Source organism: Amphibalanus amphitrite, unplaced genomic scaffold (genome assembly GCF_019059575.1).
Source record: "Amphibalanus amphitrite isolate SeventyFive unplaced genomic scaffold, NRLGWU_Aamphi_draft 000151F_arrow, whole genome shotgun sequence".
Lineage (NCBI taxonomy): Eukaryota > Metazoa > Arthropoda > Thecostraca > Balanomorpha > Balanidae > Amphibalanus > Amphibalanus amphitrite.
Window position 1 is genome coordinate 722,787 of NW_024881646.1, and position 17,228 is coordinate 740,014.

Consider the following 17,228-nt stretch of genomic DNA (forward strand, 5'->3'; position numbering starts at 1 on the left):
CCAGGCACGTGCTTCCGCTGTGGCGGCCGGGGCCACTGGCGGCGCCACTGTCCCAGCGCGCAGTCGCGGCAGGCCGGCGCGCGGCCCCGGCAGGACGGTGCGCAGCCGCGGCAGGACAGCGGGCAGCCACGGCAGGACAGCGGGCAGCCGCGGCAGGCCGGCGCGCGGCCATGGCGGGCCGGCGCGCCGCGCTGCTATCGGTGCGGAGAGCGTGGGCATCTGCAGCGTGACTGCGGCAAACAGCGAACTGGCGTGAAGCTGGTTCAGGACGGCGACCAGGCTGACTGGCAAGTCAGCGCCGTGCAGCCAGCCGCAGCTGAGTGGGCGACGGTCAGGGTGAACGGCCAGGAGTTCACCATGCTGATCGACACTGGCTCACCGGTGACTATAATCAGCGCGGAGACTCACATCCCCGGTCTGACGCTGCGGCCGAGTGAGCTGCACCTCACGTCATTCACCGGCCAGCAAATCCGTCTGCGAGGCGAGGCCGACGTCAACGTGGAGACGGACGGCCGAGCGACACGGCTGCGACTCGTCGTGTCCGACATGGGCTCTCACCGACCTCTCATGGGACGAGAGTGGATCAAGGCGCTGAGGACGGCGTCGGGTCTGGAGACGCTGAACGTGTGCCCGGTGGCGACTCAGCCGACGCTGAAGGAGGTGATGGACAAACACCGTGAGGTGTTCAAAGAAGAACTGGGCAGAATCCCGGTGAAGGTGGCGCTCAGACTGAAGGAAGGCGCCAAACCGGTCTATCGACGCGCCAGACCGGTGCCGTTTGCGCTACAGCAAGATATCGAGCGGGAGCTCGACAAGTGGCTGGACCAAGGGATCGCCGAGAAGGTGCCTCCTGGACACTTCTCCGGATGGGGTACGCCGCTCGTACCCATCCCCAAGAAGGACGGCGTGCGGCTGTGCGCGGACTATCGGATCACGGTGAACCCGCAGCTGCAGCCTCTGAAGTATCCGATGCGCACGCCGGAGGAGCTATTCGCCAGCATACGAGGGAAAAAGTTCTGCAAGCTGGACTGCAGGAACGCCTATCTCCAGTGTGAGCTGGACGAAGAGAGCCGAGAGATGACCACCGTGACCACACACCGTGGTGCGATGCGGATGAACCGTCTCCCGTACGGGATCAGCACCTGTGGAGCGCAGTTCCAGGCGATCATGGACCAGGTGCTGGATGGTCTTCCAGGAGTCGTCTGTTACCTGGACGACGTGCTGATCGGCGCCGACAGTGACCGTGAGCTGATGGACAGGCTGGACCGGGTGCTGGAGCGGCTGAAGGACAACGGCGTCCGCCTCAAGAAAGAGAAGTGCCAGTTCGGAGTCCGAGAAGTGGTGTATCTCGGTTGGCGACTGTCTGAGGCGGGTCTGCGCCCGGTGCAAGAGAAGACGGCGGCCGTCACAGCAGCACCTGACCCTCGGAACGTGCAGGAGCTGCGATCTCTGATCGGGTCAGTCAGCTATTATCAGCGGCTGCTGCCCAACCTGTCTACCGTGCTAGCGCCGCTCTACGCGCTACTGAAGACGGGCGTCAAATGGGCATGGACGGCGGAGTGCGCCGCGGCAGTGCGCCGTGTGAAGGACATGCTGTCCACGGCGCCGGTCCTGATGCGGTACGACCCCGTGCTGCCGCTGCGGCTCGTCACGGACGCCAGTGCGACAGGAGTCGGAGCGGCTCTGATGCAAGTGACGCCCGAGGGGCTCGAGAGGCCGGTACAGTACGCCTCCCGAACGCTCACTCCGACGGAGAGGAAGTACGCCCAAGTGGAGAGGGAAGCCGCAGCCGTCTCGTTCGGAGTGCGGCGGTTCCACCAGTTCCTGTTTGGTCGGCCGTTCACCCTGGTGGTCGACAACAGGACGCTCTCCAGGATCCTAAACCCGGACCGTGAGCTGCCATCTCTGGCGGCGGCTCGCATGCAAAGGTATGCGCTGCAGCTCGCGGCGTATCAGTACAAGATCGAGCTGCGCCGGACGGAGGACATGAGGCTGGCGGACACGATGTCCCGTCTGTCGGTGCCGGACGAGGCGGAGAACCGGCTGTCGGCAGAAGAGGAGGCGGCGTACGGCGGAGGCGGCGTAATGTTCATCGCCGAGCAGGGGCCGTGTCTGACCGCGCAGCAGATAGCAGTGGCCACGCGCCGAGACCCGGCGCTCGCCCGCGCTCTGGCGGCGGTGCGATCGGGCTGGCCGGCGGTGGTGGACCCGGACCTGGCTCCCTTCAAGAATCGCCGAGAGGAGCTGACGACTGAGGCCGACTGTCTGCTCTGGGGCGGCCGAGTCGTCATCCCGAGCAACCTGCGCGACACCGTCAAGCGGGAGCTGCATGAGGGTCACTTCGGCTGCACTCGCATGAAGCAGCTGGCGAGGCGCTTTGTGTGGTGGCCGGGACTCGATGCTGAGCTGGAGGCGCTGGCTCGCGGGTGTCAGGCGTGCGTCTCAAAGCGAGCTGAGCCGCCGCAGGCGACACGGCACCCGTGGGAGCCGACGGACGGCCCGTGGCAGCGGGTGCATGCCGATTTTGCCGGACCTCTGAAGGGCACCTGGTTCCTGGTGATGGTGGATAGTTTCTCCAAGTGGGCTGAAATGATCCCAATGAAGACGACCACGTCCGAGCGGACCGTAGCGGTGATGAGGACGGTTTTTGCTCGTCTCGGACTACCACTGGTGCTGGTAACGGACAATGGCCCACAGTTCACGAGCCAGGAATTCGCCCAGTTCGCCAGCTCTAACGGGATCCGACATGTCAGAGTGGCGCCCAATCACCCATCGTCTAATGGGATGGCGGAGCGAGCGGTCGGCTCGCTAAAAAACTCACTGAAGGCGACTCTGGCAGCAGACGACAGCGGAGGCATGGAACTGGCGCTCGCCCGAGTTCTGATGGCGTACAGAGTGACGCCCCACGCCGCGACCGCACGGACTCCCGCTGAGATGCTGTTCGGGCGGAACCTCCGCACTCGTATGAACCTCATGGTTCCGAGCGCCGAGACAGCTCTGCAGGCGGCTCGGGACCGGCAGCGTGAGACGGCCGGCGGACGGAGCAGGGAATTCGCCGTGGGAGCTACAGTGTGGGCCCGCTCGTATGACGGTCGTCAGAAGTGGGTCCGCGGCACGGTGGTCGCCCGCCCCGGTCCCGTGTCGTATGAAGTGGACGTGGGACACGTGATCTGGTCGCGCCACGTTGACCAGCTGTTGGCGGCGGCGGCGGACCCAGGGAACAGCGCCGGCGGTGACGTCAGAGCGGCCACCGGCGGTAGTGTCCGAGCGGCGACCGGCGGTGACGTCAGAGCGACGACCGGCGGTGACATCAGAGCGACGACCGGCGGTGACCGGGCTGGTGGCGCCGGCGGCAGCGCCGGGCGCCCTGTCGGAGACGATCGCGCCAATGGCCTCGGTGACGGCAGCCGCGCCGGCGTCGCCGGTCAGGCCTGTGACCGGGGAGCAGTCGGCCTCGGCCGTGCCGGTGATCTCGGCGGCGGCGGGGATGCCGGTGACCCCGGTGGCTACGGCCGTGCTGGTGACCCCGGCGGCGGCGGTAGTGCCGGTGACCTCAGCGGCGGCGGTGATGCCGTCAGCAGCGGCGGTAGTGCCGGTGACCTCGGCGGCGGCGGTGATACCGGTGACCTCAGCGGCTACAGTCACACCGGCGGTGGCGGTGACGGCGGCGGCAGGGGCGGCGGGGACACTGAGGGCCCCTCGCAACGCCGTTCCGCTCGGCGCCGGAGGTGCCCGAGGCGACTGATCGCCGAGGTTTAAAATGTGTTTGTTTCCACGTTCCGACGCGTAATGTGTTTGTTTCCACGTTCCGACGCGTAATGTGTTTGTTTCCACGTTCCGACGCGTAATGTGTTTGTTTCCACGTTCCGGTTTAAAATGTGTTCCGTTTTAAGGGCGGCAGGTTAAAGTGAATGTGTTCCGTTTTAAGGGCGGCAGGGTGTGGTGTCGCGAGCTGCTCCCCCCCTGCCCCGGGGCCTGGCGACGCCAGTTGCTCCCCCCTGCCCGGGGGCCTGGCGACGCCATTGGCGGCGCCGGCGCGCAGACGCGGGGTTCGAGAGCAGTCGGCCGCCGGCCCGCGCGGAGCGCGGTTGTGGTAGTAGCGATCGGTGTTTGGCGCTCTAGGAAGTTTAACGCAATGCGGCTTTGGTTGTGAATAAAGAGCTCACGTTATAACAAAGACCGCCCCCCCCCCCCCCGAGTCAATAACATAAGAGTAGGCTCGGCTGTGCCCTCCATCCAGACCCAACCTCACCTTCAGCGGAATCTGCACGTGGCCCAGAGTGTCGTGGCTCTTGCCCTTGGCCACCTCCTTCATGTAGCGTGTGATGCCCTTGAGGTCCTTGATGTCGCTGACCTTGCCGATGCGCTGCGCCAAGTTCTCCTCCATGTCGTAGTCCCATACCTCCACCTTCAGGATGTCAGTGCTCGGGTTCTCCAGAGCTCTGGCGGCCCAAAGCGCAAGACAGTTCAACAATCGCCAGTTGAAGTGACTATCATTAAGGTTAGGTCAATTTAATAACGTAGTTCTATATCGGGGGATAATTTTTTCAGTACCTAAATTTCAGTTATTTTGCACTATCATAAGTTCAGTTTGCACTATCGTCTTTTCGCAGGCAATTCCTGTCAAACACAGGTATATCCGGTCATTCCGCACTATTTTAGTTAGTATAGAGGCGATGCCAGATCTGGCATAATAAATGGGTGTGTGGTAGCTCATTTTGCACTAAATCCGGTATATGAGCACTATTCATGATTTCACTGCCGAGCACGAGCTACTGCTATGATCACAGTATTCTTGAGCCTTGACTCTTGAGGTATTTATTTTTTATGTTTTACGTAAGTTGGACATCAAAGTATGATCCTCCATTCAGCGTATTACTTCCACGATGAAAACGGAATTGGAGCAAGTTTTGTTGCATATCCCGATCCACGGGCACCGCACACTGCTGCGTGCGGTGTGTGCGGTGCGTCCAGCAGGCGTGGGGGTAGGGGATGGGTAGGCGGTTCTGACGTCCAGCTGCGTGCGGTGGACGGTCCGCTGTGGCCAGTCCCGACCGGCCACAGCGATCGCTGTGTGCGGTGACGGAAGGCTGACGTAGGGACGAAGTGGGCGGAGCTTCGAGGCTGTGTGCGGTCCGACCGCACACAGGGCCCGTGAACAGCCCTCTGCCCTCTACGCAATACACCACGCCCGGTGCTGCCCCCTAACGACTAATAGGCATGCTGGGTTATATATTAGGTAAATTTGTGGACAAAAATGCGCATCGCTTATAGGTTCGTGGGACAAAATCATGTACTGTACGGCTGTACGCAAATGTACGGTACACGGTCTGCCCACCGGCTTCATCTGGCTCACGATGCAGCGTGACCACTCATGCTCCTCAGCAAAGTACCACCCCTCGAGGCTCGAAGTCGAAATGAGAGCTGGCTAAGCGTTAGGCCGCTGAACGATGAAACGCTGCTGCGAAATGCTACAATCAAGATCCATCTAGTTGATGTGCGTCAATGACAGACACGTCCCTTCCACGACACGTACGGAAGGGACGTCGAGCGCTTCCTACTAAGCATGGGAAAATGCCACCGCACATTATAAGCATTTGCTACTGCAATGCTGTACCTACCTACAATCTACATGCCCATAGCGCCGTTAGATAACCTGACAGAATAAAGACAGCAGCACTGGCGGACCAGTACGCTTGGGCGGACGGTAGGACCCAACATCCTCGCGGAAATCGTCATCACTCTCCAATCTCCATGCTAAGAACCTCGCTCAGTTCACTCTTGGACAAGAAAAGGCAGGATGATCGGCACACGCTGAGGCTGTACGTAAATCAATCTATCCAAATTCCTTGCCAAATCCGTCCAAGAAGCGCGCCTTGCGTCCTACCGGTCCTCTCAAAACGTATGCGCCGAAACAGACGCTAATCGACCTGGCAACAAACAATCTGTAGCTAGTACAGACTAGTATTGTAGTTTATTTCTCCATAATATACTAAAATCCTTCTAGATTTAGTAGGGATGCCTAAACATCTACCAAAAATAGTGCGAAATGACTACCATTAGGTGTCATTCAAACTAAAAGTACTGCAAATTAGACTAAAAGTAGTGCTAAAGTTCCTTAAATAGGTGTTATAACTGGTTAGGTGCTAAATGCCCCTGTTATACCTCAAATTAACTGGAAATGCCTAGTTTTGCCGAAAATACCACAAAATGACCGGTTTTTAGTGCTGAGAAAATTACCATCCTTCTATATCATTTTCTATGAACGAATCGCAAAAAGAAACATTTCGAGGGCTGTCGTAGAATTTTTGTTTTGTTTTGTTTTGTTTTGTTTTGTTTTGTTTTGTTTTGTTTTGTTGGGTTAGGCCCTTTCGGTCCAATTAGACCATTTCAGAGCCGGAAGGATGATAGGAACTAGGGGGAGACATTGGTAGGGGCAGGCACCCTAGTGAGTCACCGGGGCTGAGCCCGCCCCGAAAGACAGGCCGACCAGCCCCAAGGCACTCACTGCACCCGGCTACGGGGTGCGCTCCCTCGGGAGCAGCGGTGCCTCTCCAAGGGAGCAGCCCGCATGAGGGTGCCTGTCCAGCCCGGAGTGGGTTTGCGGCGTGGAGGAAAAGGATTTCAGTATCCTGAGGATGGAAACGACGGAACGGAGGTGTCGCAGAAAGCAGTTGGTGGTCGCTATTGAGAAAATCCGTGATTACGCAGCACGTATCGAATGAAAAACGTTACAATACGTATGCACTGACATCCAACTAACCTCAGTTCGTTTCTCATCGACACGCTATTCACAGGGGACATTTTCCGCACAGACCAGTGTTTTACGGTGACGACCCCTACGCGCCGGCCGGCCGGCCACTCACAGTTTGAACGTCTCGTTCCAGGTGGGGTTCAGCGTGCGCTGGCACACATGAGTCTCCCTCCGCTCCTCGTTGTTGATGAAGAGCATGCAGTAAGGGTCACTGAGTCCTGCGGGATAACATTGGTGAACGGTGATGACCGATCGTGGCACGTGCAGCGGGAGGTTTTGTTTGCTCAGCCCGTACAAATGTTTGGGGTGAATGACTGGGCCATTAGGTATCTAAAAAGATATGATTTTGTTCTATTAATCAGGGGCTTCCCATTGCCTAAAAAAGAACAGGCCGCGAGTCGTGAACAATGCTGCAATGTGATGTTGAATGTAGTACGTGAAACTGCGCGTATCTAGCAAACATAATCACTACTTACCATCCCTCCTGAGTAACTGAGCAAGACCTAACGCCACAAAACCGTAGGTATTATGTGAGAACGTACCGACGTAACTAGCCCAGAACGATTCATCTAACACACGCCCATACACTACATATGTAGTTACCAAGCCAAGAACGCGAACCATTCATATCGAGTTGGGTGAAGTCTCCCAGTCATTTGTCACGTAAACATCTCTTTTTAAACACGCACGCATTCGGCTTATTTTACTAAACGGTGGGGAGGCAGCCGACATCATCTAGCATAAACTTGGCACCGGTACGTGTAAACCGCCGACCCCGCCCCCCCCCCCCTCCCTCCACCATCCTCCCTCTCTTCTGCTCCTCAGCACGGGGAGATGCATTCCTATCCACACCCTTACACCCATCAGACACCTCAAACCACCCGACAGTGACTGCTGTCTTACTGCAGAGTATGAGTTACCACCCATGCTCACCATTGACATCCTTGGCCCTGAGTCCCTTTGCGCCCAGTACAGTGCAGCTGAGGCATATATCGGGAGTCTGAAACAGCGAGACAAAGCCTGCAGCTCAGCAAACCGAATGCAGAAACATCGCAATACGGACAAAAGGATCAAATGGAGGGACATGCAGCACATGATGTTCAGTGGGTATAATACGTTTCATCAGTTACCATTAAACATTCATTGCTTGACGAAACACTGGCCGTATCCCTATGGCATTGCCCTCGTGCTAGTCTTCTTACAGTTAATGAATATATCATGCTGAAAACTGATTCTTACTACAAAAAAATGAAGATCACGCTGAGCTCGAAAAAGAACACTTTTTCCGCATTTAACAATAAGGATAACAAAAATCACCGAGCAAGAGTGAGACGGACCGCCCTGCCTCTCCGTCCCACTGGCACCCCGAGTCCATCTTCCCTTCCCAATCGGTCCACTCACACCCAGGTGTTCCAGCTTTGTGAGACAGGCGGCATGCTGCTCTTCGCTAGGGCTGAACAGCTCCCGCAGCAGCTGCTCGATCTCCGAGACCAGCTCAGCGGACGGCGCGTCACAGCCGAGCGGGTTCCGGGCGGCGTACAACGCGTCCACGTACAGCTCCTCCGCCTGAAATGGAACGGGTGTACATGTGAGGTACAGGAGTACAGAGTCAAAGGAGAGTACAGAGGTACGATAGGACGGAGGGACACAACACAAAGTTACACAGAGGGGTATGTACAGCGGATCAGTTGTGGGTGAGATGGAAATACGGAGACATGAGCTGGCGTAGCCGTCACAAACAGGACACAACAAACATTTAAACAAGTGAATACGAATACGTAATTACATCACGTTCATAACGTGCATGAAGCTACAGCTACATCACGTTACGGATGCGTCAACAACCAACACATGTTTCCAAGTGAAAAAATGAACGTCTTTACCTGAGTGAATGCAAAGGGACAACAAGTCTCGACAAGCAGCACAACACACGACGGAATTTCGCCACGTGGCCCAGCCAGCACCACGTGCTCGGCCGTCGGGGCCGCCCGTGATGTCCCCCGGCTGCCTGCTCTCCCTGCTCTCACCGACCTGGTCCCAGCTGACCCACCCGACCCGTGTGACCTCACCTGCTGACCGACCATGACCGGTCGCCGCTGCGCCGACCATCGCGCCCGCCCACACTCGGCCCGACTGGTCACTATCGTCGGCGCCGACGGCCCGTCGCCCACGACGAGGCCGCGCCGGCGCCGACGGTATATTTAGCCGGGCCAGAACCGCGGCGCGCGACCACGCGGTCGAGTGCACAACACGGACAATAAAAAGCCTCCACAAGAGCGCCGAGCACGCCTAACGCACATCAGCCGCGTGCAGTCGCGCCGGAAGGGGACGGTATGCCGAACACGGGACGACAGGGGACCGTTGGGGCTGATGGAGACTGGAGCCCCGAGGCACAACACGTGTCTTATGATGTTGATACTGCGGTAGGACGGGGACGGGGAGGGGAAGGAAGAGGGAGGGCGTGGCCCAGAGTGTGTCAGGAGGGACGGGGTCGGTGGAATGCAGGCGACGCTGCCAGGTGGAACCGCAGAGCATTACGGACAGGAAACGGCAGTCCATAGAGCCCATGCACAGCTGAGCTCTGTCACGGGGACGGAGCTCCGCTTTCAGCCCTTTTATCAATTAATGAATGTGTCTTTTCTTTTGAATCACGCCGTCATAGTTCAGGGATCAAGGTGACCTTAGACAAGTACGAATCGGATCCACAATAGGTACTATAGGCGTCGGGTTAATACATATAGTAATTCCGGAAATTATCCAGTATTCTTCCCTTCCTAACATGCGCATGTTTGCACTGTACCATACCGTTCTGATGGAGAGGCATGTTTGCACAGTACCTACCGTACCGTTCTGATGGAGAGGCATGTTTGCACAGTACCGTACGGTTCTGATGGAGAGGCATGTTTGCACAGTACCGTACCGTGCTGATGGAGAGACGCTCCAGCTGCGGACGGAGCTCGAGGGCCTCCTCGGCCGAGCAGAACACGTCGAGGTCGCTCAGCTCGGCCCAGGAGCAGACGCTGAGGCAGTCCTCGTCGGGCTGCGTGCACGGCAGCTCCACTCCCAGCACCACGTCCGAGCTGGGCTTCAGCAGCCACGGCACCACGCGGTCCACCCGGCCCAGGCCGTGCTGCACCAGCTCTGAGGTCACGTTCAGACCCTTCCTCAGCCGGAGCGAGACGCGGCTCCAGGGCCGCGGCGGCCGCACCAGCGCGCCGCCGGCCGAGCCCGACTCGTCGGTCGGACCGTCGGCGCACACCGGCAGCTCCGCGCACGGACCGTCATCAGGGTCGAAACGCTGCGTCGAGGACGACGGGGACGGCGTAGAGCCGGGCTGCACCACCAGGCCGTCACGGACGCGCGCCGAGGTGGAGCAGTACCAGGAGGACCGCAGCATACCCGACGGGCGCCGGACGCCACCGGGGAACTCCGTCGAGCGGTCCGACCTCAGCCTGGCCGAGGGGAGGGTGGTGGGGTCGCGACCCTCCAACACGTCCTCAACCAGAAGGCAGAGAGGCAGCTCGACTCGGCCAATCACCGGTCCGCAGCCGGTGACGCCGTCCAGACTGACAGCCTCCACAGCGCCGCGGTCCATGGCGACTGGTCGTCCCCGCACCTGTTTCCAACTGAGCGACCTGCCCGGCCCTGGCGCCGGCCCCTGCTGGGGGCGTATCCGGCCCGGATCGCTTACAGCACGGCGCCACCTCACAGCACCGGGAGCGCTCCGACGCCTCGGTCACAGCCTGTCGCGCACTGGCCCCCGCGCTGTGCCGGCGCCGCTCCGAGCCGAGCGGACGTCTTCCTCGGCCTGCCGGCTGACCGCCCACTCACTGTGACCCAGCTGGGCCGGCCCCGGGTAAAGTCCCGTCCTCGGCGGCTCGGGTCTGGTTCGGCCCGTCCCGCGGCTGGACGGGTCCTCACTGGCGGCCGGCGCGGCGGGCGCGCGGCGGTCGGCCCGCCCCCACCCATACCTACATCAGCCAGTCACACTGGGAAACTCCGGCCACCGGCCGGCGGCAGCTGCAGCCGCTCGACAGTCGAGCTCACCGTCAACGACATCCGGGCTCACCGTTCACAGACAGCCGAGCTCACGGTTCACCGAAAGCAGAGCTCACCGTTCACCGACAGCCGAGCTCACCGTTCACAGACAGTCTGGCTCACCGTCCATACCAGCTGCCGAGCTCACGGTTCACCGACAGTGGAGCACAACGTTCACAGACAGCAGAGCTTACCGTTCACCGACAGCCGAAGTCACCGTTCACAGACACCTGGGCTCAGCGTTCACCGATGGAGCCTGGTTCACCGTTTACCGACAGCCGAGCTCACGGCTCACCGACGGCCGAGCTCTCAGCTCACCGTTTGACAGCCCAGCTAACCGTTCGACAGTCAAGCCCACGGTTCACCGACAGCCGACTCCACGGTTCACAGACAGCCAAGCTCACGGATCACCGATCACCGACAGCCGAGCAGACAACCATGCATATAAAATATGGAGACAAATGTTCATTCACGTCTCATAGTCGAGACTGTAGGATAATATTAGAAACTCTTATCAGCAGCCAAAGATTTTGGGTTGAAGAAATCATGGCCATCGAGGGTCCAAATAATAATTTTTATACGGTTTATTGTTGTGATTAAAATGCCAAACATTGACTCCTATCCGGATGACGAAGAGAAATGCTACACAAGAATTTGTCGAAAAGCATGCAGATTTCAGTGGAAGTTACCGAAACGTTTTAGTGGGAATCAAATGGGTCCAGATGTTCCCGAGTTTATTTGTTAGTGACGGTGTAATGTGTAGGATCCATGGTGTAGGCATAAGCAGTTGTGATGGTGACACATGCTTTATTATTAATACTCATGCCAGCAATATTCCTATTGCCACAAACAAAATCATATTCTGTTTAACATTAAGACGCAAAACTAATAGTTAACTGTTCCTCTCCGGAACTAATGGTGAGTCGGCGTTCCGTCAAGTTGTTTGTCACGATATTGCGCCGCTGCCGCGCCGTTTAGCTCTGTTTTGTTTTGCGGCTTTGTCGCTGCCTGTGTGCATGACGTTGCAAGCCGCGGCGTGTCCAGTGCACATGGAACCCAGACAGTGGTCGGCTGGCCTTGGCGGGGGCATCCTGGCGGATCGGTCACCGGCCGTATACCCACGACAGCGCGAGCGGTGCCCCAGAGGTCGACGGGACATTAGCCGCACAGCGGTGTCTCAGCGGTCGACAGAACGCCAGTAGTAAACACGGTGCCAGTGCCGCTGGACGGCAATGACCGCAGACCAGGCCATGTGTTTCTGAGATAGATGATCGGCGCAGCTGTGCCGGCTTTAATTGCCGCCGTCGGTAATTCATTCTGGAATGCTGATCTTGCACCTTGCTCAAACAAATACAAATCGGCGCATAAATCAGGCTGCTTCTTCTAATATCAGCGACATAAAGCGCGTGTTTTCTGTTATCACCGTAAAGAGCCTGCAGTCCTCTGGCAATAAGTTGTCCCGCGCTGCTGGTGTGGACTCTGTCTGACCTCAGCCCGCCGTCTGTCAGTCCGTCACCGTGCACTGACCAGACGGAGCGGAAACGAGCCGCGATACCGTCTCACCAAAACTGCGCTCCGCTCAGCACGCCACCACTGCGGTTTTACTATTATCTCCCACTGTGCGACCGTGCGACCGTCTCCGCGGCCGCAGCGACTCAGCCCGGCAGCTGATCACGGAAGTATAGTGGCGATCGGTCCGCCCCGCCCCCGCCCCTCTGCTGTGGGCCCCGTCCCCGTCAGACCAGTCGGGCCCCGAGCCTCCACCGATCCCAGCTCTATTCCGAATCCAGTCGACCATATGCCTCAGCTATGATATCATCGAGGGAAAGGCCTTCCAGAGATGATAGGTATTGATCGACGCCAGGGCCCGAAGTTTCATATCTGATGATTCACCTACGGCAGATGCTCACAGGAATCCCCCGCAGTTTTTTAGTGTGGACCAGCAGACTGCCGACTCCGTTACTTAGAATGACTTTACATACATAAAGCCGCACTCCCAAGGGCTGACATTTGACAAACGATCTCAGGATTGTCATTTTGTGAGAATTACAAATAGAACCCTGCACTGCGATACCTATATAAGCTTAGCATAGTGTAGGCCTTGAATGTAGGTACTGTGCAACTGAAGACTGATATTCGATCTGACACGATTAGATGTATATCATCTTATAATCCAGAAGTAGGTAGATATTGGTATTGGATGGATATTTCACTTGCAGCATTACTTCTTCCTATTGGCGCATAAGACCGCTTTTTTAATGTAGCTGCCTATGTTCTACGGAGCTCTTAGTGCTAAGCCTTACTTATCCTTTAGTACCTCCCGACTAAATGTTTGTTTGTATCGGAGCTGTTCTGCGGACCGTCACCGCGCCGCCGCTTACCGTCACAGGAAGACCAGCCACAGTGCCGCCGAACTGCTCCGTCACTGAACGGGCGTCTCTACTGTGGGACCGATTCCCTTCTTCCATATCATGATAAAGAGAGTACACGTGCAAGCTTTGTTACATAGAAATAGCCGTCACTTTCCCCACGTGTCGGCACCGTCCACCGACCCGGCGGGTCGGCGGACCGGTCCTTCATTGTGCAACTGTTTCATTATCCGTTTTCGTCAGTGTTCTGTCGTTTGTTGTGCTTCATTGTGGTTGCTCACCCCAAAATTTACGGAGAAATTGCAAGTGCATTTAATTTTTGCCTGCACTTTGCCGTGTCATTTTGACACTAGTAAACGTAAAAAGAGCCTGCTCTCAACGGTATGAACATTCAAATACGTTAATCGTGGTCAATTCACTGAAATTATATTGTATTGATATTCGGCCAGAGATGCCGAGGGCCATGGAGATGCCCAGGGACGGTCCCCGCCAAGAGTGCGGAGGGATCGCCCGGTAGTAGGTGTAATTGTCACGAAACTTACTTATCTGTTCATACCATTTTGTGATACGCTCATATGAACATTTCTTTCTCCGTCAGCTAAACGTTTCCTCTCTTTGTTATGATCGCTTCGGTCCCCTACGCTTCCCTGGGGGAGGGAAGATAATGTGGGACCGATTCCCTTCTTCCATATCATGATAAAGAGAGTACACGTGCAAGCTTTGTTACATAGAAATAGCCGTCACTTTCCCCACGTGTCGGCACCGTCCACCGACCCGGCGGGTCGGCGGACCGGTCCTTCATTGTGCAACCACCCTGCATATAACGCACAGGCACTGGCGAATCAGAATCAGAACCACAGTTGCAATACAAGTCTCGGCCCGCTCAGTCGTCTCTCCTTCCGCGCCTCCGCGACACTACCCTGCTATGTAGTGCTCTACACAAACGCCAGAACATGACTGAATGCCGCAGAAAATATGTATACACGCATTGTTCAATGTTCCGGTTACGGCACTTTGCACGGCTGCTTGCAAATTGTGCCCGACTGAGCCCTTAAGTTCGCTTTTTGTATCCTAGTTGAGGGAGCCGGAGGCCTACTATGACGTTACGCCAAGGTAAATTGGGATCAGGAGATGAATGAGTGGGGAGGTTGGACTGAGTCACTCGTGCACCATCGGTCATCGGACAGCCAGCTGGTCAGTCCGAGGGTCAATCATCGGCCAGTGGTCAGTAATTAATGGTCACTGGTCAGTGGTCAGGGATCACTGGCCAGAAGTCAGGTCAGTAGGTCAGTGGTCATCGATCAGTGGATCATTGGTCAGGTCAATGACCGTGTTCAGCGGTGCGGTCATAGGTCAATAGTCAGCGATCAGTAGTCGCCGGTCAGTAGTCAGTGGTCAAGTACCGCTGATTAGTAGTCAGTGGTGAGGTAGGTATCGTTGGTCAGTGGTCACTACTGGTCAGTAGTCAGTGGTCAGTCGTCAATGGTCAGAAGTCAGTGGCCATTTATTAATGGTCATTGATCAGTGGTCACTGGTCGGTAGTCAATCGTCACTGGTTAGTGGTCAGTCATCACGACTGGTTGGTAGTCAGTGGTCAGCAGTAAGTGGTCAGGTATTGCTGGTTAGCTGAAGTCAGTGGTCATTGGTCACGGTCAGTAGTCAGTGGTCAGAAGCCAGTGGCCAATGGTATTTGGTCACTGACCGATCAGTAGTAAATGATCACTGATCAGTGGTCAGTAGTCAGTAGTCGCGGCCAAAACCCCAGGGTCCATTCAGCGTCTGGGAGTACCTACGTCCTACGGGGTGCTGTCGGTTGAGGCGATGTAGAGACCACTGGCTAAATACCCACCCTATATTGACGCCCTCAATCACCACGGGAGTCGTGACCACCGACCACTGATATGACTTATGCCTATTTGATAGTCATTAGTCACCTCCAGCCGTAGAAAGGTCAGGTTATCCTGTCTCAGTTTTACGGCCACCAAATAGAACTACGAAGTCTCACGAAAGCACCATGCACCAACGGAAGCTCAATTTTGGAGAAGGGAGCCGCGCGCCTTTTTGTGTGAGTTGCATTGATTAATCCTTTTCGGTCAATAGAGAACGTTTCAGGGCCGCTGTCATTCAAAGCACAAGCAATATAGAAGAAGGCAGAGCTAATGGGCTGATTTTTTTTTTAAATAAATTTAGCTCGAATCTTTGAATGGACGGATTGACAGAGCCGGCGCCCACGCTAAGCAGAGCTTGTTGCGTAGACCCCGACCCCTACCGTCCGATCGCGCAATTCCGGGTATCGGGAGAATTTAGATGCCAAAGGTTAACGTGCCCTTCAAAGCCGGACACGGCCTGTCCCACTCAACTGACTTCAACTGGCTGCGGCTGCTCCCACCAACCGCAGACCATCCCCCACTTGAGTCTCAAATATCGAGCACCGGAGCGTCTCGAACCCGGGCTCTCACTACTGGGAGTCCAATGCTCTACCAACTGAGCTACGGGACAGTAAGTGCGATTCTACTACTAACTGGTGCGTCGTAGCGGCTGAGCCTGAACAGTTGAATTGGGAGTCATGTTCTGGTGGGACACGCCACCAAGCCATACAAACGGTCATCCCAGAGGGGTATAATCCTATTCAAGCTGTCCTCCACAACACCGGTTGTCTGGAATCTGGTGGATGGTCTGGTCCAAGACAGGGAAGACAGGGTCCAAGACAGGGAAGGCTCATCAAGGCTGAGGATGAGCTGGTCTTAAGGACAGAAGATAGATTCCCAGAGCCTCCGGCACGCACCTCGACATCGAAGACAGGCGGCGGTGTCGGCGGCCGCTCGTCCTCGCCGGCCGAGTCCGGCTTTTCTGGACTGGTGCTCTCGATGGCGAGGCTCTTTCGCCGCGAGTGTCGCCGGTGCGGAGTCTGCGTCGGCCCCCTCAGACTCATGGTGACGGTGAGCGCGTTCCAGAGACCTCGCGGCGGCGCCGGCGGCGGGGGGCGGCGAGACAGCGACATCTGCCTCCGGGAGTGGTTCGCGGCCTGGCCGACAGGCAGCGCGCTGGGCGCAGCGGCGCCGCCCCGGCCCCGTCCGCGGCCGCTCCCCGCCCTGTGAGGGGCTACCGCCGGCGAGATGGCCATGGCTATTGAAGCCGCTATTTAATCACTGTGTGGAACATAGCATTCAACATGAACAACTTATTTTGGGAAAAATGATCAACCAAAATTTTAATCAACGAAAGGAAACCAAATAAGATGGAGCAGTGAAACGCCAGAAACGCCAAAAAGTTAACATTTCCTTCCTTACCATGCATCTTTTTTTGCGCCGACACTCGTGCTCTAAATCAGAGTACTCCGCCGCACCCGATTAAGCAGCTCACCGGCACCGTCAACAAACTGGCCTGGAGCTATTTTAACTGGTCATCTTCTATAGCAATGTATTGTGTAACCTTGGGCGTATTTCCTCGTTTGTGGTAGCTTGAGCACCTACAATCCGTAGCTTAGCACCCCCAGCATACATAAGCGGATCGTGCAGAGAGATGATTTGGGGTGCTCCGGGAAAATGTTCCTAAAGAAAATTATCCAAAATGCTCGCATTTCGTTCCATTTTGAGTTCTTAATTCAACCATAATTCTAACCAGTAAAACGCCTTTTGGGCGACCAACGGAGCGAGCGAGAGGATGGGCCTTGCACGTGCGAAATTGCGAGGGGGTACCTCCAACTAACTTGTGCACTGCACCCTACTAACCGGTCTTTAGCGATGTGCCAAATTTCAGCGCAATCGGCCTAGCCGTTCTCGAGATCTGGAAGCGGCACACTGCACGTGCGCACGTGCAAGCGGGGTCCAAACTGACTTTTGCACGGCACCCTACTAACTGGTCCCTAACCGTGTACCAAATTTGAGCGCAATCGGCCCAGCCGTTCTCGAGATCTGGGAGCGCCCCCTGCACGTGCGCACGTGCTGTAGCACCCCGGCAACCTTAACACATGCAGATGAATTTTCTGATGGAGACCTAACTGTGTACCGAGTTTCAATTCAATCGGCCCAACCGTTGTGCCGTTATTGAGGTTGCAATTTTGGGGG

General features: G+C 56.7%; 1 protein-coding gene across 6 annotated transcripts in view; it reads right to left on the reverse strand.

Moving 5' to 3' along the window:
• LOC122382951 (protein unc-13 homolog 4B-like) overlaps positions 1-17,228 on the reverse strand; it is a 58,143-nt gene that overhangs the window by 12,588 nt on the left and 28,327 nt on the right. For 5 of the 6 annotated variants that reach the window (XM_043368945.1, XM_043368944.1, XM_043368942.1 and 2 more), the window contains 4 exons: positions 8,156-8,320; positions 7,688-7,754; positions 6,867-6,972; positions 4,253-4,442 (listed from right to left, as the gene is read on the reverse strand). In XM_043368945.1, coding sequence (XP_043224880.1) covers positions 4,253-4,442; positions 6,867-6,972; positions 7,688-7,754; positions 8,156-8,320 — 528 coding nt within the window. Of the gene's footprint in view, positions 1-4,252; positions 4,443-6,866; positions 6,973-7,687; positions 7,755-8,155; positions 8,321-9,674; positions 10,677-17,228 lie in introns of those variants that run through there. The other variant, XM_043368943.1, reaches the window with a different exon arrangement.